Source organism: Ammodytes marinus (genome assembly GCF_949987685.1).
Source record: "Ammodytes marinus genome assembly, chromosome: 14".
In the NCBI taxonomy this organism is placed as follows: domain Eukaryota; kingdom Metazoa; phylum Chordata; class Actinopteri; order Uranoscopiformes; family Ammodytidae; genus Ammodytes; species Ammodytes marinus.
Window position 1 is genome coordinate 5814654 of NC_137218.1, and position 22521 is coordinate 5837174.

At 40.7% G+C, this 22521-nt stretch overlaps 1 protein-coding gene across 1 annotated transcript in view; it reads left to right on the forward strand.

Moving 5' to 3' along the window:
- The first annotated feature begins 459 nt into the window (after positions 1-459).
- The window catches only part of arhgef12b (Rho guanine nucleotide exchange factor (GEF) 12b), a 40426-nt gene continuing 18364 nt past the window's right edge, over positions 460-22521 (forward strand). The window contains exons 1-7 of the mRNA XM_080040355.1: positions 460-1152; positions 16774-16865; positions 18558-18656; positions 18993-19042; positions 19310-19367; positions 20370-20593; positions 21451-21528. Of these exons, the coding sequence (XP_079896481.1) occupies positions 1121-1152; positions 16774-16865; positions 18558-18656; positions 18993-19042; positions 19310-19367; positions 20370-20593; positions 21451-21528 (633 nt within the window). The 5' untranslated portion in view covers positions 460-1120. The remainder of the gene's footprint in view (positions 1153-16773; positions 16866-18557; positions 18657-18992; positions 19043-19309; positions 19368-20369; positions 20594-21450; positions 21529-22521) is intronic.

A 22521-nucleotide genomic window follows, 5' to 3' on the forward strand; every position in this document is an offset into this window, starting at 1 on the left:
CCTATTATATCATATCTTAACTAAAACATAAATGAAGAACCACACAATATGTTTTTGTATTGTTAATCTGAATCTAAAAAGTGATAACATAAATTCTGCCTACTGGAGTAAAATGTACATTATGTGCAATTATGTATTGTAGTGCAGTAGAAAATGGATATAGCCTACTCAAATGAACTAATATAAGTTAATAACTTGAGTAATTGTATTTTATTGTCAATAAATACCTCATCATCAGTGTTTAATGGGACAGTTTAGCGAAGTTCGAGGAGTCCCTGAACGCAACGGGATGGAAGGTGGGTTTTTCTCCTCTTTTTACTCTTTTAGGAAGGGAGGGAGGGGGCAAGGCATTTCCTTTTTTTCCATTTGCATCACGGTCACTGTGGAGCTAAAAAAAAAAAAAAAAAAAAAAAATCCCAAGCCAAGGCTGCCTTTCAAACGAGTCCGGATTTACATGAACTGAGCTGGAAGAGGATGCTGAAAAATACAGTGTGGCTTATTATGGCAAGAACACAGCAGCGCTTCCAATAACACTGGACGGAAATAAAAAAAACAGGAGTTCATTTTGGATTCAGAAGCCCCAAAAACTTTTTTGACGTGATTTTTCCCCGGACATCAGGGATAGCAGGCAGGCTGTTTGGTTGGTGGTGTGTGTGTCATCGGGGAAACACTTCTATATGACTAATATACTCTATTTGGACTTGGACGTTTGGGAGAAGTTTGTGTGCAGAAAGTTCACGTTTTTTTCCAGATGTTTCTGCAGTCGCTGTGCTACTGAAACACACTGACACTCCAAAGGAAAAAAGTGGCAATTTTCTTCACTTTTTGCAACTCTTGTCGCTTTCAAGGAATAGGCTATACATGATCAATTTTGGGATTGCATTGCCGAGCGGACACTCCCATTAGAATAACGGTGTTTTGAAAGCTTTGTAGCCTATGCTGGATGTTACAACTCTTCGACGTTTTTTGTGTTTGTTTATTTGTTTTTCCTTTTAGTCTTTGGATATGGACAGATAACGAGGATACAGCGTGACGAATCGGTTTTAATAATTCAAAGTCAAATGTTAATATGTAAATGTTATTCGGGTGAAGTCGTCGGAAACTCTTCAGGGAAGCCCCAATGAGTGGCACACAGTCAACTCTCACTGACAGGTAGGTGAAAGACCGTTTCTTATTATTATGCGACTGATTATCCTTACTTTATGAATACACTGCACGTTTTCTCACGATTTGTCATGTTAAAATATGCTTCTAATCGCTCTAAGAATCGTTAGAACAGACTTCAAGGAACCAAACCCCGTTAAGAAACATTTATATTTAAGTGTATCGCACTATTTGGAAAGTGTATTTAAGTAGCACAACGTAATAGAATATATTTGACCATTTAATTCAGTGTTGTTGGCAATTCGGCATTAAAAGTATTTCCTAATAGTGGCGTATGTGTCTATAAAGTGTTAGTTTAAATTCAGTTCGACGGCTAAACGTCGCACGATGGGGAGCCGATGGCGTCTGGGATCCACAGAAGATATAATCAAAAAGTTGATTTTAAGTAAGGCTTAAAGTTGCTTTATCCACTGGATGCAAGCCGAACTGGAGACAAGACTTTGATAATTCCTGTAATATGTTAAGTTATCTTTTCACTCCTTTATATTACTGGGAGAGTCATTGCAAGATAAAATGTACATATTTCTCAATGTAGTTCGTAACTAGGCTTGGATTGAGCTATTTACAGGATGTGATTGTTATTGTGTGTTTGTGACAAGCTTCCCTTCATAGGCAACAATAGGCATTTTCCTGTGTTTATTAATGTATTACTTATGCCCCCTAAACATCACTTTACATTAGGGATTCCTGCATATTTTCATGTCCATAACTTGTTCAAAACAGGACACTGTGCACACATAAGGTTTTCATCACCACCACACACCTGCGTTTGAAACAGTTTCCTCATTGTCTGGCTTGACTGACGGTGGACTGATTGAAACATGTCTGTGTAAACATGTCCTGTAGCATTCTTACAGATGTTGCAGGAAGACACTTCAAATTCCCACAGAAGGGACCCAGCAGCAGTGATTGGAAGTGTACTAGGCCTGCGTGCAGTTTTACTAGTCTAAGGGCCGGTTTCGCAGACATGGATTAAGCCTAGTTCTGGACTAAATTGTACTTTCAATGGACAATCTCCATTCAAAATTCCATTTAGTCCAGGACTAGGCTTAATCCATGTCTGTGAAACTGGCCCATAGATGTTGCAGTAGTTTGCTGGTAGTTGAACTACATTCATATGTGCATAGTGACGTAGGCTTGTTAAATTACTTCTTTTTTGTTGTTGTTGCCATCTTATGTGTAGCTAACTAGGCTACTGAAACTACAAACTATAAAACATTTTGGGCCCAAAAATGAAAGGAACTCATTTTAGATTTACCATTACCATCTTTGCTGGAAGGTGAATTAATTATTATATATATATTTTTTTAATAATTCATATCACATGGTATTTGTCCATTTGATATTTTTTACAGAGTAGTTTGTACTACTTTATCGAAGTAGCTTTATGTAAACCAACCCATCTCTTTCCCTAGCTTTGCTGTACTTCAACTTCTTCCACTGTGAAGTCATTGGTAGTTTTCAAAGATATGCTTTCAAAGTAGCTTCCCCAACATTGCCCAGCGGCCGCCATATGTTCTACTGACACCACAGTCAGCCACATGATGCTATGTGATTTCAAAAACACTAAAATGAAAAGTCACGTTACTTTGTGCATGACAGTACAAATGTAATAAGTGGATCAAATGGCTCTCCCCTTAGTAGATCAATGAGATTGCAAGCTGCTGGAAGATACAATGATTCACTTTTTTATGCTGTTTTACTGCGCTAAGAGTTAATCTTGCATCTCCCCTGTATCAACCCGTATAAGGTGAATTGTTTTTGGAAAAGGTTAATGGTTGACTTTCAAGCTTTTGCAGATTCCATAACGGAGAAGTCACTTGTGTATTTTTACACCGAGCAATCAGGAGTTTCCTCCGAGGAAGAGCCAAAACAAAGGCACACATGACTGCCTCGGAAAGTCAAACAAAGTCATTTGATTTCTTGACCTTCAGCCTCAGTACAGACTCAGAGGGCGCAGCCATTCGTCTGCTGTTCAAACAAGAATAGAGACCTTTTTTTGTTGATGTAGTTTTGATTTTATGTTTCCATCACATAAATCCACATGCAGTTCATTTATAAAGTTTTAAAATCAAACTGTCTTTGGAAGTGGAAAGAAGCACGCACGCACGCACGCACGCACGCACGCACGCACGCACGCACGCACGCACGCACACACGCACACACACACACACACACTGTATTGTACACACACACACTTACAGTAAAGGAAATGACAATAGATAGTTTTATTGCCTTCTTCTTTGCTGGTTAATTTAAATCAACTCTGCCAATAAACACAAGTTTTAGCACATAGTTAATGTGACAGTGATCACATGCTACATCAGTGGTTTTGTATTTGTATTGATGTTCTCTGTGCTGCTCGTACAGTATCACACATTGCACTGTATCTGAGTTCCTCCTGTGTCTGTGTTAGCACAATGAATATTTCCATTAAGACACTGTGTTCAGATCGCTCGTTTTACTTGCAAATGAGGTGAACTTGATCGCTGCCGTCTGATCTTTTCACACTGGTTTTGAATGTGTATACTTCTTATGAGGTTCAATGCTTCTGGACAATGTGGACACTTTACATCTTTGATATTCACATTTAACATGTATGATATTACACTGTATTATGCATTTAATATGATTTTAAACTGTAGGCCACTCTGCTCTTATTTGACTTGGTGGTCCAAAACACACTTTTTTTTAAGGTTATCACTGAAGGCTGTACTACTTAAAAATAAAATAAATAAAAAAAAACGTGTTTAGTTGCCTGGTAACGTTAGCTCCAGCAGTGGTTAGGTCACTTCTTGGATGTTGTTCAAGGGTTTCTCAGTGAGAGGAATTCAGTTCAAGCGAGCCTGCTAGGTTTCCTCCTAACGTTTGGGATATTTTACTGTCTGTAGATGGGACAACCCCCAGCATGGGACATGTTCTCCTGTCTGCCTCGAGGGATCCACTAAAACTGCTTTCTTTCCTACAGAGAAACTGAATAGGACCTGTTAGGCTTACAGTACTTTTTTCTAGTAGAAGTAATTCAAGGCGACTATCCACAATTGAAATCTATCCATTGACCTACTGTATCTACTTTTTAATCAAGTATCACTATCATTATTTAAATGTTCTTCTTGCTGAACTATACCTTTGTTATTCTCTTCCCCTTTACACTTCTTCATAATTGCTCTACAGGTTACACACACACTCATACATACACACGAAGGCAGGCACGCACGCACGCAGGCAGGCAGGCACACACACATACACACACACACACACACACACACACACACACATTATTGCAGTATTGTAAAGCAGTAGGCATAGCTCAAGGCACAGTGCAGATCCCTGGAGTTTGGGTAGAAGCAGCCGATTTTTAGACCTTTTTAAAGGAAAACAATCTGGTTTCTTAGAGCATGGTTTATTATTTTCATAGCTCATAGCCGGCTATGGCTTTTATCAGTCCTGATAACAATTTGAACACAAATAATAAAGTTCAACGGGGTCACAAACACGAGCAGAAACAATCAGGGAACTTTAAAACAAGCCAACAGGTTTGTCAGATATATCTAGAAGTGAAAACAAAAGCCTACAGTCAGTAACCCAGAGCCGAGCTGCGGCCAAATGTCAATGTTTTGTAATCAAAACTTTGCGGTGGTTTCTTCCATTTTTCCCTTTAAAGGAGATTTTCGTCAGCCGAACAGAAGATCTAAGAACAGAGGGTGTCATATGCTCTATAGATTTTAAGCCCCTATGAGGCAAATATATGATTAATGATATGTGGAGACATACAGTATATTGAATGGATAGTCTTATTGTTTTTCTCTCTGGAGAAACTGGGGCCCTGTGTCGTAACTTGTGGTAGCATCTTGTTTCACAAACAGTACAGTATTGTTGCCTCTTGGATTCAAAGTTTGGCATTTGTTTTGGGAAGCAAATTTATGCAAGATGTTTTTGTTGCTTCTCTCATGCTAATTTGTTGAAACCAGTTCCCTTCTGTTATATTGGTGGTGAGCGCAGTCCTTTCCCCTGCAGAGTGAGTGTGTAGAGGTTCAGTTTCCAGGAGCTGTGTATACGAGATGCTACCGTGGTAAATCAGAAGCTAAATAGATGCAAGCGGAAATGCATGTAAATTTGGTCCATGGAAAGCTCTAGTGGAGAAATCAGGGAGGCAGTCGGACACAGACAAGAGGAGGCCTGGCCATTTAGGACATGTATTAAGACGTTTTTCTATCAACCTGGCCAGAAAACACCTTTTATAATTAGTTAACATGCACACTTGAGAGTTGCAAAATATTAGGCAATGTTATAATGACTGTTCTCCCTGCCTTCGTTGGGATGTGACCAGAGTTTTTCCATTAATTTGTTTATCTATTTGACTTCTTAATATCAAACATGATGCCACTAGTTCAATTGTAGCACAAATGCTTGGATGTACAATACTGTATATAATCAACGTGAATGCCAACAGGCCATAATGGCATACAGTGGACCAGCTCTTTAAGCTCTTTGTCACACGGTTTTGCTGATGTGTGTCCCCCCCTGCCCCCCCCCCCCCCCTCTCCTCTGACGGGAAGTGGTGACATCACTGTTAAACAATGTCTGCCGGCCAGCCAGACCACTGGCCTCTTCCTGACTGACACACTGCTGCTGGCGACACATCAGTGCAGAATGGCAATCAGACACAGCCCACTGTATAGCTACTGCACATACATTACATTACATTACATTACATTACATTACATTACATGATATTTAGCAGACGCTTTTATCCAAAGCGACTTACAACGCGATTTACAACTGGAGCACACATTATAATATGAAGGTTCCATCACTGATGATGTGTCTAAGTGCATCAATAGATGTATACTAAACTATTTTACCCTGGCCTGGCCAGTGACGTTCAGGAACAGACTGGATGACAACCATGAATAGTGTGGCGACAACTGGAGAGACAGTGGACAGCTCGGAGAGACGGCAACCGGGGTAGGAAGGGCCAGCAACCCAACCTGCAACTTCTGTGAGGAAGTACCCAAATCAGCTACGGAAAACCTTAATGAAATATACCCCCAGGGGCGCCCGAGAGGGGGGGAGAATGAGCACCCCAATAGGACGGACCTACAGTTCAGAATGTGTCTGCGGCAAAGTATGCAAAAACCCGCGTGGCCTGAAGATCCACCAGACCAAGATGAAATGCTTGTTGAAGGAGCAACTGATACAGCGCACAGGGATAACCCCTGGTGAGACGCAGGAGGAGCCAAGCCCGGAGTCACCCCACAGTGCTCGGAGCCTCCACGTACCAGTAGCCCCAGACCCAGGCAGAGTAACCGAACATCGTCGGGTCAAGTGGCCTCCGGCCAGTAAGGAGAAACAGTGGCTCCAGTTCGATGATGATGTGGATACGATCCTAGAATCAGCAGCCAAGGGCGACGCAGACAGGAAGCTCAAAACCATGGCAACCATCATCATCAGCCTTGCTGTCGAGAGGTTTGGTACAGTGGAGAAGTTGGGTACCAAGACCCCCTACATGAACAACCGTAGGGCAGAGAAGATCAGCCAGTTAAAGGTCTCATATTATGCTAAATGCACTTTTTAAATGTGTTCTAACATATCCATGGGGCCACGGTGTGCCTAGAGACTGCCAAAATATCAAAAAAAATAACAATCTCTCCTTTTCTCACTCTCCCCCTTTCTGAAACCCCCACCCCTCCCCCCCAATTTACTCCGTTCAGAATTCTCGCCGGCTATGTCGTCACAGCCGGCACAGCCACATCCCCATATTTTCTATATATGTCCATGCTTCCGATGCTTCCCCCCCCACATTAGTAACCAGAAATTTCCACCGTGCAGTAGTCTATGATAAAAAAAAAAAAAAAAAAAAAAAGTCTATGATAACCCCACCCCCCCATTTCTTATTGGTCCACGGCCCGAGATCCCGTGGCCGAGATCCCATGAGATTCCACGAGATTTTCCCCTGGAAAATTTTCTGAGCGACAGCCATGTTGCTTTCCCCCTAAGCGACAAGAATGCCCATAGTAGCCTACAGCCTGAATGTTACATACACCAACACAGAATGCTTTTGCTCATACTCCACTAATTTATCTTACCCACAGCAGTCTATGCCTCGTTTTTAATAACACAACGGATAGGAAGCTACTTGTGGGTTTTTGCAAACAGTGAAACTGAAAGAAATGTTTTTATTGGTATTTTTGCCTGACTGGTGTATAGCTATTTAGCTTTGGGACAAGCATTCAGCTTTTGCTCATAAAAACATAATTCTTTTACCCAGACCAGTCTGGAAAGGCCTCGTTTTTAACAGGACAAAGGATTGTAACTTAATAGTGTGGAAGTCAATTTTGAAAATATTTTTTTCACCGATTTGTGTCGTATTTTTAGTCGGTAGCTCTCATTTTTAGCTGGTAGCTCACGGGCTAGCTTCGAGACAAGCAATGATATTTTGGTCATAAAAACATAATTCTTTTACTCAGACCAGTCTGAAAATGACTCGTTTTTAATAGGACAAAGGATTGTAACTTAATAGTGTGGAAGTCAATTTTAAATATATTTTTTTCACTGATTTGTGTGGTACTTTTAGTTTATTTTCGTCTGAGTCTTATTTTTAGCGTTAGCGCCCATGTAGCTTCTAATGTAGCACCAAGTTTTGCTCATAACACGCTGTAATACTCCCCACTGCAGTCTGAAAATGACTCGTTTTTAATAGGACAAAGGATCGTAACTTAATAGTGTGGAAGTCAATTTTAAATATATTTTTTTCACTGATTTGTGTGGTACTTTTAGTTTATTTTATCGTCTGAGTCTTATTTTTAGCGTTAGCGCCCATGTAGCTTCTGATGTAGCACCAAGTTTTGCTCATAACACGCTGTTTTTACTCCCCACGGCAGTCTGAAAATTACTCGTTTTTAACATGACAAAGGATGGGAAGATATTCCTGTAGAAATCAAGCTACTGTTTGAAGCTACTGTTTTCACTGGTTTTAATCATGTCAGGTCATGTCAAACTGTTCTCTTAGCTCAGCTCCGGTGTGTAACAACACTGTGTTCGCAGTCACGACTCACGTAGTGTCTCTCTAGTATCGCGAGAGCACGGCAGAGACGGTGGGAGAGCTCCATGGCCATATAAAGAAAGCCCGGCAGAGAGGTGGGAGGGGCCAGCCAGATCGCAGAAATACAGCTCATCCAGGACAATCAGGGTATAGAGGCTTGCTACAATAAATGATCCGAACGGGTTTTTCAGCAAACATCTAAAAAAATAAGTATTAGGGACTACTTGGACCATATAAAATTGACAGCAAAGTGCATAATATGTTACCTTTAAGGCAGGAGCTGCGGGTCCTGAAGCGGCAGTACAAGGTAGCGCGAGAAGAGGAAAGGGATGCCTTATCAGAACTTCGCGGCATCCTCAGGAAGAAGCTCACCACTCTTCGAAGGGCAGAATGGCACAGACGGCGGGGGAAAGAGAGGGCCAAGAGGCGGTCTGCCTTCATCGCAAACCCCTTTGGAGTCACCAAGCAGTTACTTGGGCAAAAACGAAGCGGCAACCTCGTTTGTCCCAAAGAGGAGATCGACAACCATCTCTGCAACACATACAGTGATGCTGCTTGGGAGGAAGACCTAGGTCCCTACAGATCTTTGATAGACCCCCCTGGACCCACCACAGACTTCAACAGCAAGGAGCCCAGTTGGAAGGAGGTTCAGGAGGTTGTCAAGGCAGCCAGAGCCAGCTCAGCCCCTGGACCAAGCGGAGTGCCATACAAGCTATATAAGAGGTGTCCCAGACTCCTTCACCGGCTGTGGAAGATCCTAAGGGTTATCTGGAGGAGGGGAAAGGTAGCCCAACAATGGAGATTTGCTGAAGGTGTCTGGATTCCCAAGGAGGAGAATGCTAAGAACATCGAGCAGTTTCGAACCATCTCGCTGCTCAGCGTTGAGGGGAAGATATTCTTCGCCATCCTATCCCGTCGGTTGACGGAGTTTCTCCTGAAGAACGAATACATCGACACCTCTGTGCAGAAGGGTGGAATCCCAAAGGTGCCAGGATGCCTCGAACATACAGGTGTGGTCACGCAGTTGATCAGAGAGGCAAGAGAAGGCAAAGGAGACCTAGCAGTGCTGTGGCTCGATCTCACCAATGCTTATGGATCCATTCCTCATAAGCTGGTGGAAACAGCACTGGACCGGCACCATGTCCCAGGTAAAATCAGGGACCTTATCTTGGACTATTACAAGAGTTTCAAGCTGAGAGTCACCTCTGGGACAGTTACATCTGAGTGGCATCGGCTGGAGAAAGGGATCATCACTGGATGCACCATTTCAGTGATCCTCTTTGCCTTGGCCATGAACATGCTGGTCAAGTCAGCCGAAGTCGAGTGCAGAGGTCCGCTCACCAAGTCTGGAGTCCGCCAGCCCCCCATCAGAGCCTTTATGGACGACCTGACAGTAACCACAACGTCAGTGCCGGGGTGCCGATGGATCCTTCAGGGCTTGGAGAAGATCATCACCTGGGCTCGGATGTGTTTCAAGCCTGCAAAATCTAGGTCCCTGGTGCTGAAGAGAGGGAAAGTGACTGACAAGTTCCGCTTCTCTCTGGACGGCACCCAGATTCCATCGGTGACTGAGAAACCCATCAAGAGCCTCGGAAAGACCTTTGATTGCACCCTGAAAGACGCTGCATCCATCAAGGCCACAAATCGGGAGCTGGAAGCGTGGCTGACAGCAGTGGACAAGTCGGGTCTGCCTGGTAAATTCAAGGCCTGGATTTACCAGCACGGTGTTCTCCCCAGGATTCTGTGGCCCCTGCTGGTGTACGAGTTCCCTATAACAACGGTACAGGGCTTCGAGAGGAGGATCAGCTGTTATCTCCGTAGATGGCTGGGCCTGCCACGAAGCCTGAGTAGCATCGCTCTGTACGGGCACAACAACAAACTGAAGCTCCCCATTAGCAGCCTGAATGAGGAGTTTATGGTTACCCGTGCAAGAGAGGTGCTGCAGTACAGGGAATCCAGTGATCCGAAGGTCTCCAAAGCTGGCATCGTAGTCAGGACTGGGAGGAAGTGGAGGGCGCAGGAAGCAGTCGAGCAGGCGGAGTCACGCTTGCGTCACAGCGTGCTGGTCGGCCCAGTGGCATCTGGACGAGCAGGGCTTGGCAGCGTTGCAACCACGCGCTACGACAAAGTTCTGGGCAAAGACAGACGCCGATTGGTCCAAGAGGAAGTGAGAGCTGGCGTGGAGGAACTGCGTGCTAGCCAGATGGTGGGGATGAAACAGCAAGGCGCATGGACGAGATGGGAACAGGCAGTGGACCGCAAGATCTCCTGGTCTGAGCTTTGGCAAGCTGAGCCTTACCGGATCAAGTTCCTGATTGCGTCCGTCTATGACGTCTTACCCAGCCCATCCAACCTCTTCTGCTGGGGCAAGGTTGACGCACCATCATGTCCTTTGTGCCTCAGGAGAGGAACCCTAGAGCATATCCTCAGCTGTTGCCCAAAAGCCCTGGGAGAAGGACGCTACACTTGGCGCCATGACCAGGTGTTGAAGGCGATAGCAGAAACCATCTTCACCAGCATCACTCAGAACAAGCCTCTCCGACCAGCAAGACAGGCGATTGTTTTCATTCGTGCAGGGGAGAAGCCTAAGCCCCAACCAAGGGGGGCAGCAGGACTCCTTGGAACCGCACCGGACTGGCAGATGAAGGCCGACCTGGGAAAGCAGCTCAGATTCCCAGAGCACATCGTGGAAACCACCCTGAGACCAGACCTAGTTCTGTTCTCAGATTCAACAAAACAGGTGGTCCTTCTGGAGCTGACAGTTCCCTGGGAAGAGCGCATGGAAGAGGCCAATGAGAGGAAGCGTGCCAAGTACGCCAACTTAGTGGAGGAGTGCCGCAGTCGGGGGTGGCGTGCCCGGTGTGTGCCAATAGAGGTGGGCTGTAGAGGCTTTGCAGCGCGATCTCTCTGCAAAGCATACAGCATGTTTGGAATCGCAGGTGCACGCCAGAGAAAGGCCATCAAGACCACCACAGAGGCAGCTGAGAAGGCCTCTAGATGGCTGTGGATCAAAAGGGGTGATCCGTGGGTACATGCTACTTAGACACAAGTTGGGACTTGATCAATCCCGGCTGGGTCGCCTGGGTGAGGGTGTATGATGTTGCGAGACCCGAAACACCCAATGACCCCAGGTTCCATCACTGATGATGTGTCTAAGTGCATCAATAGATGTATACTAAACTAACTGAAAGTCAAAGATTAGTCGTATTTTAACCAAAATATTCATATGGATTTTTGTCGGTGCATCATATGCTTTTGAAAGGCAATGTTATCAAATGACTTCCTAAAATGATGTTGTTGCAGCATCTAAATGTAATGTTAACAGTCCTATATTCCAAATTTGATGGCCTCATTTGGCTTTAAAATGAAACATTTCAATGCATTTGTGTGCTCCCCCCAGATGCAGACCATCGGTCAAGTAATTGATAATTCTTTGTTTAATAAACAAACAATATTGGCAATTTTTGGGGGTTAACACATTGAAATTGAGTGAGAGGGAGAGTAATATTAAAATAGTGTTAAAACTCAGTTCACATGTCTGAATGTATCAAATGGTAAATTGACTTGACTTACAGTATATTGCACTTTTTAGCCGATTTTCTCAGCCCCAAAGCGCTTTACATTTCTAACCACATTCACCCATTCATACACACACTCATACACCGATGGCAGTATCAACAAGTGAATGGTACATGTCGACTTGAATGAGAGGTGTGCATGTGCAAAAAAAATCTGTGTGTCGTCGTCCCCCCCCTGGATTGATTTAAGACGTTTGTGTGTGTTCATGACTTAAGACAAACAAAAGGCTTTATCTTGACCAATGACCAAATAGCAGACAAGTCATAGGACATACTGTATGTTGTGCAGTGTCAGCCGTTCACATTGAGATGTAATAATCAAAGTTATACTCGGATGAATGAGTCAGACTTTAAACTGTGTCAGGCGGTTTGTTGTAAAAGTTTTTAGAGCCTTTTCAGACGTACATTATTTACTTTACATTATTCATTAAACTGAAAGGTGCTCCGAGGGGACGTAAGCCTTCAAGATTTAACATATGAGTTGTCAAGTTGTTGTAATATTCATGATTTATGAGCCCTAAGGAGCTTATCAACACACCATTCGTGTGGGAAAATATCAGAAATGAAAGCCTGTATTTATATTACAAAACTGGTCTGTATGGCAGGTTGTGTAAGGATTCAACTTTTCATGCATAGATTCCATTGTTCAAACAGTGTTGAATGTTTTTTTTTCCTGATCATTTATTTTTTTCTTCTTATTTTCCCCTATCATTTAGGACAGAACAATTTATAAACACAATGTCTCGTAGAGGACATACATTGAGACGCACAAATCACAAAAAAAAAATATATATGAAAAAAATAAAAACAAATGTATGAAAGCCTAGGGGGAGTTACTGTAAGACAGATTTTTGACTTTCTACTCAAGGCGTAAAAATTAATTAATAATAATTAATTTTCATCTTTGTCACTATATCATGGCATCCATATAAAGTCATGGCAACCAAAAATATTATTTCGATAATAAGAAGTAAAAGTTTTGCAAAATGATTAACATCTTTCCACAGTTTATTTATTTACAAGCCAAAAACAGAAGTGTTTAATGTGTTACAGTCCACATTGAGAAGCTTGACTAGGTCATTCCTTTGTGTTCAGTCTTATAAGCTGATAATTAACCAGTGAAGTTACTGTTTACTTAAACTTAAAGCATTAGTCTGGGGGGATTGATCCTACTAAGAAGTATACAGTATTCAGTGTATCTAAAGCCAGTGCTGTAGACCGGGCTGGTTTGGAGAACACTTTAAAGGTCTTGTCTTGGAATCAGTTCATGTTTATTTATAGCACATTTAAAAACAACCGGAGTTGACCAAAGTGCTGTACAAGATAAAAGAGCAATACAATTAGAATACAAATAGGAAAATAGCAATGCCAATAAAAAGTGCAACATTCATATACACATTTTATTTAACTAAACCGTTTTAATTAAACTGGTCTCATAGTTTTATTTTGTTGCACTTATTTAAGACAACTGCAACTGAGTATTATATAGATATAGTAGTGTAGTGCAGTGTAGTGTGTGCATTACTTGTTTTCTTATAAATGCAGGAAAACTGTCATAGTCAATGTGGTATGTGGGTTTGCTATGAGTAATATTTATTATTATTATATTGTGGGTTTGTGACTGTGATCTATGACTTGACTATTGCTGCACAAGCTAGGCGTTAGCAAATGTGCTCAAATTCAAATGAGCTTTACTGGCATGGCCATATTAAAACAAAGTTGCCAGCCTTTCCCTCTCCTTACAACCATAACTTTTGTAGAGTCACCTTCTACTTTCAGAGTACGTTTTGCACTGATATCCCTTCTCCTTGTAAAGTACCATCGGTTTTCAAGTGTCTCGGTACAGATGTACAGTAGCTGCCAAAAAATATGTATAAAATGACCACCTTGTCTGAACCAAGGAATTTAAAATAGTCACACGTCTAATATCAAGTTCAAGGTTTTTTTATTAATGTCCCAAGAGGGCAAATCAGTTCACAGCGAAGGAGGTAGTGGCTAAAAACACACGACAGTACAACAATGGACACAAAACACAACAGTATGTACACAAACCTGGGGAGTCATAAAGTGCTTATGAAGTTAACTGAATGTGGGCCCTTAAATATCTGAAGCTGAATTCCTTCCTGTTATCCGGCAGCACTTTACTCCAGCAGCCACCCATTGAGCAGGATGCAATCTGTCCTTGTCTCGCCATGTCTTATCAAGCCGCTAATCTCCTCCAAACACAGCGAGGAGGCTCTTTAAGTGGTGCCTCCCAACTCAAGAGGGTATGACCCCCACCCCCCCCACCTATCCCCCCCCCCCCGTCCCACCTATCCCCCCCGTCCCACCTATTCAACATCATTTCAACTCTTTTTTTGTTGTGTCTATGAGAGAGGGGAATCCATTTCAACTTGGTGTGGTTTATTTCACAATGGCTCGAAACCCATATGAAGATATTCTTGGTTTTTGTCTGAACTTTTTAATCTCAGAATTGAATCTGTTCTGATCCCCTGTCAATTTTCAAGAAGAATTCAAAGTTAGTTAGGCATCCCAACGTTACACCCTTCAGTGACATTGTGTGGAACTTCAACAACTTGAATAAGCTTATCTGATGTGATATTATTAAGCCAGTACACTTTTTTTTTAAACAAATATATATTGTACATCTAATGTGGTTTAAAGCATCACTTTATTTATTGATATAAAGTTATCCATTTATTTAAAGGAAAAGATGAACTTGTGTTTTTGTTGTCTTTAAAGAGGACCTATGATGCTTTTTGACTTTTATGACCTATAAACGTTGTTATGATGATTCATAGTCATGCTTAACCATACTAAATGATCAAATAATGACTTACATGCATTTCGACGTATTCCCTGCTGACCGTCTGGGGTGTCTGTGCAGAGCACTAAACACTATTCTAGCCAGTCGAGAAGTCACGTCTTCAAAGCGGTCTACCCTTTCATAATTCGTGACGTTGCATAAAAATTCGTGACGTGACCACGCGGATGTTTCCATGTATGGTAATGCTGTCACTTCCCTGTTCGCGTCTGCCTCGCGCCCTTATAGGTCCATGCTCGCGCTTCCCGCCACTGAAAGTGTTCCGGAAGGAAGGTAACCAATCACAACGGAGTGGGGTTTGCAAGAGGGGGGGAGGGTAGCGGAGATGGCCGATGCACAGGCGGAGGGAGCGGAGATTGCCGAAGCACACACACTCAAGTGTTGACAGGACGTGCTGGATCGCCAAAATAAGAGAAAGAGCTTCCCGAAAATCTACATAGTTTTTTGTGATGTGATTCGTGTCAGGTTGCTCTATAGCAGTGTAAAACAAGAAATTAAGACCAGAAAAGTAGTATAATAGGTCCTCTTTAAAGACAACTTTTACTATTGGGCGGTGATATGCGTTAAGATTCTTCGTCCATTCAGGTGGACGGGAAATTTACATAATAAAGTATTTTTTGTTTTTTCTCACTTATTATTTATGAAAGTAGTTGGTATAAATCCAGTAGTAGTAGAAATAAGTTTAGACTTGATTTGATTTGATAATCTTTATTGTCTTTATTTTATTTGCCTTCATCAGTAAGAAAAGGCATCACAGAATAAGTAAATATGCATAAAAAACATACAGGAGATATCATGGTATATAAAAATTTGGACAGGCTGTAAAAGCACATGGGGGGGTCCATTATGATTCTGTTAAAAAGCTATTGCGGCAACTACCCCAATTTGTCCAACCAACCAACAGCTGAGACACTGCCTTGCTCACACACTCTGGGAGCCATAAGTCTAAACTTCCTCGGCCCACTTTTCCTCAAAGACACTTGTGCGACCTCCTCCTCCTCCTCCTCTTCCCCCTTCTCCCTCCTCCCTCCATTTTACTTTTCCCACATTCAGGAAACTGGCACCGGGCCAAAAAACCCCTAGTCTCCGTTTCCGGGAATCTGTCCCACAAAGACATACACACACATGCTCACACACACACACACACACACACACACACACACACACACACACACACACACACACACACACACACACACACACACACACACACACACACTCACACTCTCTCACACACACACTCACACACACACACACACACACACACACACACTCACACACACACACACTCACACACACACACAGAGTATAGTAAAGTTGGTCTCTGACGTGGGACGCCATTGTTAAAAGCCCAGGGCCCCCATTGTCCCGCAGCACAAACAAAACCCCCTCTAGTCTAATGGAACCAGTGGGAGGGGCTGGCACAGTCACAGGGGAGCCTCTGCTATTAATATATGAACTTACACCCACCAAGGATATGCATCTTAAATCAGTTAAACTAGTACCAAGAAATGAGGGAGTCCAAAGAGGAGCCGGGGGAGGTCTTTGTTTATTGTCGTTTGTACATATCACATGGAAACGATTGGAGAATAGCTAAAGGAATAGTTCAAAGTTTTTTTTATTTAGCTTGTTGCCTCACTTTTTGAGTTCAAGATAAGGCGACAGAAGTGATTTATTTGACTGTGCGGGCGAAGGTTGCTTATCGCTAATTAGCTTATATCACAAAGACTGGTAGTCAATGGGGAAAATATCAGTCTGCCTCCAACCGACAGTCACAAGATAAACTTTACAACATCACTCAACGCTCCTGTGTGCTACTTGGGAATGGGTTATTTACCACGTTATGTTGCGCTCTATATGTTTTGCACTATATGTAATTAAAAAAATCAAATACTTAGGCCTATATGTTAAATTCTCCCCCCACACCCAAAGGATACATGACATTGTTACACTCAGAAATGGCTCTATACCACAAACGTCAGGCGCCAGCATTTCAAAAAATCACCAGTGAAGAAGAAGAAAAATTTGGGGATTTTTGGAAGGCTTTATCAAATCCAGGTGTTGTGTCAGTGTCTATAATAGTTTTAGTTGAATTGGAATTTTGTATGTATTGATGTATGTTGAGGTGGTGTGTTCTAACTGTTTGTCTTATGTTTCTTCAGGACACCAAGCATTCTGAACAAGGAGCACACGGACAAGAAACCCAAGAATGAGAAATCCACCGTCTCCCTCAAGCAGGACTTTGACCCTACAGGTAAAAAGATGGTATTGGTGTAGTCAGCACTTAGCAACAGGTTGTTAAGGTAGTGGCCAAAGTTGCAGTGTGGACAATAATAATAGTTGCCCCTTTTCTTTACACAAGAGTATTTGAGGCTTCTCTTCATGTAGGCCATAAGACAACCAATTATCCACTTTTTATTTAATTTAAATTATTTTTATAATTTTTGGGGCATTTTTGCTTTATTAGACAGGTTTGGAGAGACAGAGTTGAAATGCGCCATTTCATTTTAATTTATTCCAATTTGTATTAGATCAATTGTATATCAACTACAAAAAATAAAAATAAAAGCAAGTAAAAGGACAAGAAACATAGTTATAAACAATTACGAATGAAATAGTGCCATAGAAATAAAAAAAATATTTATCCTCTCAGGACATGGTAAAAGGCCGACTCACCAAGCTTCCTCAGTGCCTAGAGGAAGGACATCCCTTACTGGAGCTTTCTTGATCTAACAGATTGTCATGGTAGATTTCATGGCTGTGGGCGGAGTTAGGACTAAGGGGGAAAAAAACTCTGTATTTCTCAGTATGGCAGCGTTTATCAACTCCCAAGAAATGTTTCAGTTGTTGATTCTACTGCGGGTAATTTAGGGTATTTTTATATCGACAAAGGCAGTGAAAAAGAAGACTCAAAACTAGATGGGAAGAGTTAAAGCATTGCACAGATTTATTTATATAAATACATTTAGGAAATATGATATTTTACGAGGAAGGAAATGCATTCAAGGCCTCAAGGATACACACAATGTATTTCTAGTGAGTAAAAATCAATGTAAACAAAACTTTGCTTACAAGGAAACTCCACAAATAACTTTTAGACCCCACCTCATTCATGAAATAACATCGCGTATTACTGTTTATGCACTATTTTCTGTAACTGTAGTTGTCTGGTTATCTATGCATTGGTAGTTTATAATTAAATGAATTATGTGAACAGTTCTATATAAATTCACATTAAGATTAATAGTATACTACTAGTATTAATATTGTATTACATATCCAAATAATATCAAAGAGACAAGAGAGTAAAATTATCTTTTGCTGGTGAGTCCAGTTTTTGTTGTAAAGACCACAGGCTTCTATTTAAAAACCTTTTCTGTTTCAGTCCTGATTTGTAACTTCCTGTGTTTTCCCACAAGTGACTGCATCAGACATTTCTTCAGAAAATTGTATTTCTAGTTCCATCAGACATTCTGTGCCAGGCTTTCTTTTAGGCAAAAAATTATCCAAAAGTATGAGACTTCTTAAACTAACTTCACTAGCTTTCATTGGCAAACAGTGTGTGAAATGTGCACAGAATACACTTATATGTTGGATGTGGTTCAATATTAATGGTTATGTAAAGACTTTTTCTGTTGTTCAAAACATTATATTGTTGTATGTAATGTTATAAAGTTGGATAATTTTTTTCCATAAGCTTTTTAGCTCAAATTGGTACTATATTTTGCATAAAAAAGAATATATTGTGTGTGTGTGTGTGTGTGTGTGTGTGTGTGTGTGTGTGTGTGTGTGTGTGTGTGTGTGTGTGTGTGTGTGTGTGTGTGTGTGTGTGTGTGTGTGTGTGTGTGTGTGTGTGTGTGTGTGTGTGTGTGTGTGTGTGTGTGTGTGTGTGTGTGTGTGTGTGTGTGTGTGTGTGTGTGTGTGTGTGTGTGTGTGCAAACGACAGGTCTTGTCCAGCGCTGTGTGATAATCCAGAGGGATGAAAATGGCTTTGGGTTAACTGTAAGTGGAGACAACCCAGTGTTTGTGCAGCTGGTGAAAGAAGGTAAGGAACATACAGTACGCAAGCACATACACACACACGGCATGCTAGCACACGCACACACGCAAACACACACACACACGTTTGTATTTTCTACTTGTGAAGACCCTCATGGACACAATGCATGTTTTAGCCTTAACTTTTTTTTAACCCTAAAACCTTTACCCTTTTGACTCTTCCAATTTAACCTTAACATTAAAACAGCTGTTTGCAGCAGTCACGATGCAGAAATGGTCTCTTACCAATGGTGTAAATTGAACTCCCCATAAAGTCATCTAGACAAGTGTACACACATGACCACATCAATATGTCTGACTCTTTTCTTTTCTTCTGTTAAAGATGGAGCTGCGATGCGAGCCGGTGTTCAGACCGGAGATAGGATCATTAAGGTGGGACAAATTCATTTCTAGGATCAACAACTTGACATCTGTAGGTCTGAAAGTGAAATGTTCTTTTTTCTGTGTTCCATAGAGCTTGATTGTTGTCTAAGAACTTAAAAAACAAACAAATATCAATGAGCACTATTCGCTATAGTTGAGTACACTTTTGCCAAAAACTTATAATAAAATAGAGAATATCGCCCAATCTTTATCCTTTTGTTAATATGTCATCTGTTTTAAATGTCTCCCCATATGCTTTTCTGTTTTTTCCGACAGGTTAACGGGACTTTAGTTACACATTCAAACCACATAGAAGTTGTGAAGCTCATAAAATGTAAGTAGGATCTTCTTAATACATCTTTTGCATGCTGGATTACATTTGACACATTAAGTATATTATTTTACTTAGTTAGCAACACGGCTAAAGTAGGACTTACATCGGGTAATAATCACTTACTGTGCATAACAAAGATTGTGGAAAACAATCTAGAGTGGCCATTTAAACTGTGGAGCTTCGGTATACCTAATTTTAGCCATTCTGTTTAGTTACTGAAGCCATCAAATCCCAGGAAAAAATCCACATCTTGGCTGACTATAAAAGACTGAGACATCTATTATTCAAAGAGTTTTATGTCTGGGGGCATGTTTGTTTGAGTTCTGGCTATAAAGACTTTCATTTCTTGTGGAAAATAAACATTTTGTACAGCTGTCTTGGACAAAACATGTATTTTATGACGTAATATATCAAGATTGTTTTGGTCTTTTCGTTCCTTTTGTGTGGTAAAATGTTGAGCAGCTTCACTGTAAAAATTGAAAAACTCAAGATTTCAAGGCAACTGAAACTGCACTAGAGTTTTGAGGCCAACTACAATTATTAGGTTTTTATGGACAACTGCCCACATTTGAGCCAACTCTCTTTTCTTTAAATACATTATCATTTATATGTAATATAGCTTTTAATATGTTTAAAAAAGTTGTTCAAAATGTTGATTAAAACAAACAACAAATAAGTTGGCACAACGTTTAGTTGTTTGGAAGTCTTAATATATAGAATTAAAACCTTGAATACTATGTTCCCGCAACAAAAAATAATTTGTTGGCTTAAAAGTTTTCCTTAAATTTTTTCAATTCCATTTAAATTTTTTATATGGAAGGAGCTCAACATTTTATCACACAAAAGGAAGGAAACGAACAATGCTGATTTTATAATGTGATGCAAAAAAAAATTAACTATATTATGTGATGCAATACATGTTCGTACAAACAAATGTTCAAATGTCCAAGACTGCTGTAGTTTTACATTAACATTCCTGTCCCCCTGTCTGTCCCATGGCAGCGGGCTCTTATGTGGCTCTGACGGTGCTGGGGCGTCCTCCGGGGCTCCAGATCCCCCTAGAGGAGGAGGCAGAGGAGGGGGGAGAGAATGGGGAAGAAGGGTTTGAGAACAGCTCTCCCTCCTCTGTCCTAGTGCCCCACTCACCCTGTGTGCTGCCAGGTGGGGGTCAATACAGCCCCGGGACCAACCCTCTGGAGCACATCACCACATCTATACATGATGGGGTAAGGACCCAAGATTCATATTTATTGTTGTATCAATCAATCAATATCTTTTATTTACTCTCTTTTTTACTATGTATACTGCATTATGTATCATATGGATCTGTGTCTGCAATAAAGCTTTATATAAAAAAAACAAAAAACAAAAAAACATGCAGTTACACAATGGATACGTATGAATATGAAATTCATACTTTGTTCGCTCTCCAACGCACAAAAAGGTTCATATAGATATAACAAAAGATGGTAAAAAAATATATAAATGTATGTAATGTAAGAAACTACAGTGCATTAGAAATGTGTGAAGTTTTCAGGTGAGAAATAAAAAATATATACAGTATGAGCAATTTTCAGAGTAAAGGAAGCTCTCTGACATTGTGTCATAGGGTTCATGATATCAGTATTGCTTATCAGTCTGGTTCAACCCCCTGCGCTTTTTAATTAGAATCAACCCAGTCGTTCCACTACATTACTTTCAAGTTTGACCAAAACGGCTGCACTGTGTAAACAATGTGTCCACTTTGTATCACTGAATGTGTCCCCCCACATCTCTCATAGCCTATATTGTGTTAATTGCAACTGTTCAATTCCTTTCATACTAATTAGAACGTTTCAAGCTTTTTGTAAGTCTTCCTACTCATTCAGCTATCCAGTTAGCGTTTAGCAGAATGGGATCGAGTTAATGATAAACTATATTGTTAATAAATACACTTCTCTCTTTCTCTTTCGTTTTCACTCTGATTTCTATCACTTCTTTCGTCTCCTGTGTAAACTAAAAGCTCCCTTCAATTTCAATTCTCCGTTACAGAAATAATATTGTGAAAAATATGTAAAAATTGCTTCTTTATCACCTTTCATAGGATGAGACGAAGACAACGCACAGCCCAAAGGCCGACGTCCTACAGAAGATGTTAACCAAGGACCAGCAGGACCTACAGGTTTGTGTGTATATGATACAGTGACATAACAATCAAGTCAAGTCAATTCAAATTGTATTGTACATTTTTAAAATATGCAGGCTTCCAAAGGATAAAAATGCCGTTTGTCTCTGACCCACGGTGCAAAAGGAACAATAATAATAATAAAATAAAGTAGAATAAGATGAAGATAATATTTACATTCAATACAATCTAAATAATAAATAGTGCAAAAAGGGTAAAAAATAAAAACTGTATATATAAAATAGAATAGAAAGTAAAACGTAGATAAATTAAATTGAAATGTGCAATGTAATGAACGAATGAACAATATTTACAATATGTGCAATATGCAGTCAGCTGGATATTCATTACGACATGTGATTGTGAATGATTTGATTTATTCAGGAAATAGCTCCTGGATGTGTTTGAAGGGTTTGTCTGCCTTGTGTCACCTGTCACTTTAGACACATTTGGCCAGTAGCCATCATCATCATCAGCATCAGCAGAATCATTATCAAATATCTTTAAACATCCGTTTCCCATGTGTGGCTTATGTCTACTTCACTAGGCAAGACGCTGCAGGAGCATCGGGTAACTTTTGGAACTTACAGATGTCATCATGAAACTTTGCCAGTTGATAACTCAGACTAAAACACATTTTATTTTGGTAATACAATTTTCTTTTAGAAAAGTTTGAGAAAAATCCACATTTGGCAATATTTTACTAAATATGCGTAAATATGCATCCTTTAAAAAAAAACTAAAATCTAGATGTTGGATAAGCCAGAGTAAAAATATATATTTAATTTTTACAACATATTAGAGTCCAAAGTTTTTACATTACTATCAAAAAATAGGCCTTAAAAATTTATTTTCGGCACGTATTTAAAGAACAAAATGTATCATAAATCAGACTATTAACAACATATGAACAAATCCTTCTGCCATAACCTTCAGAATAGTGCTAAGAATGATTATATACAATGTGTTTGCCTTCTTTGTCTCCCCTTA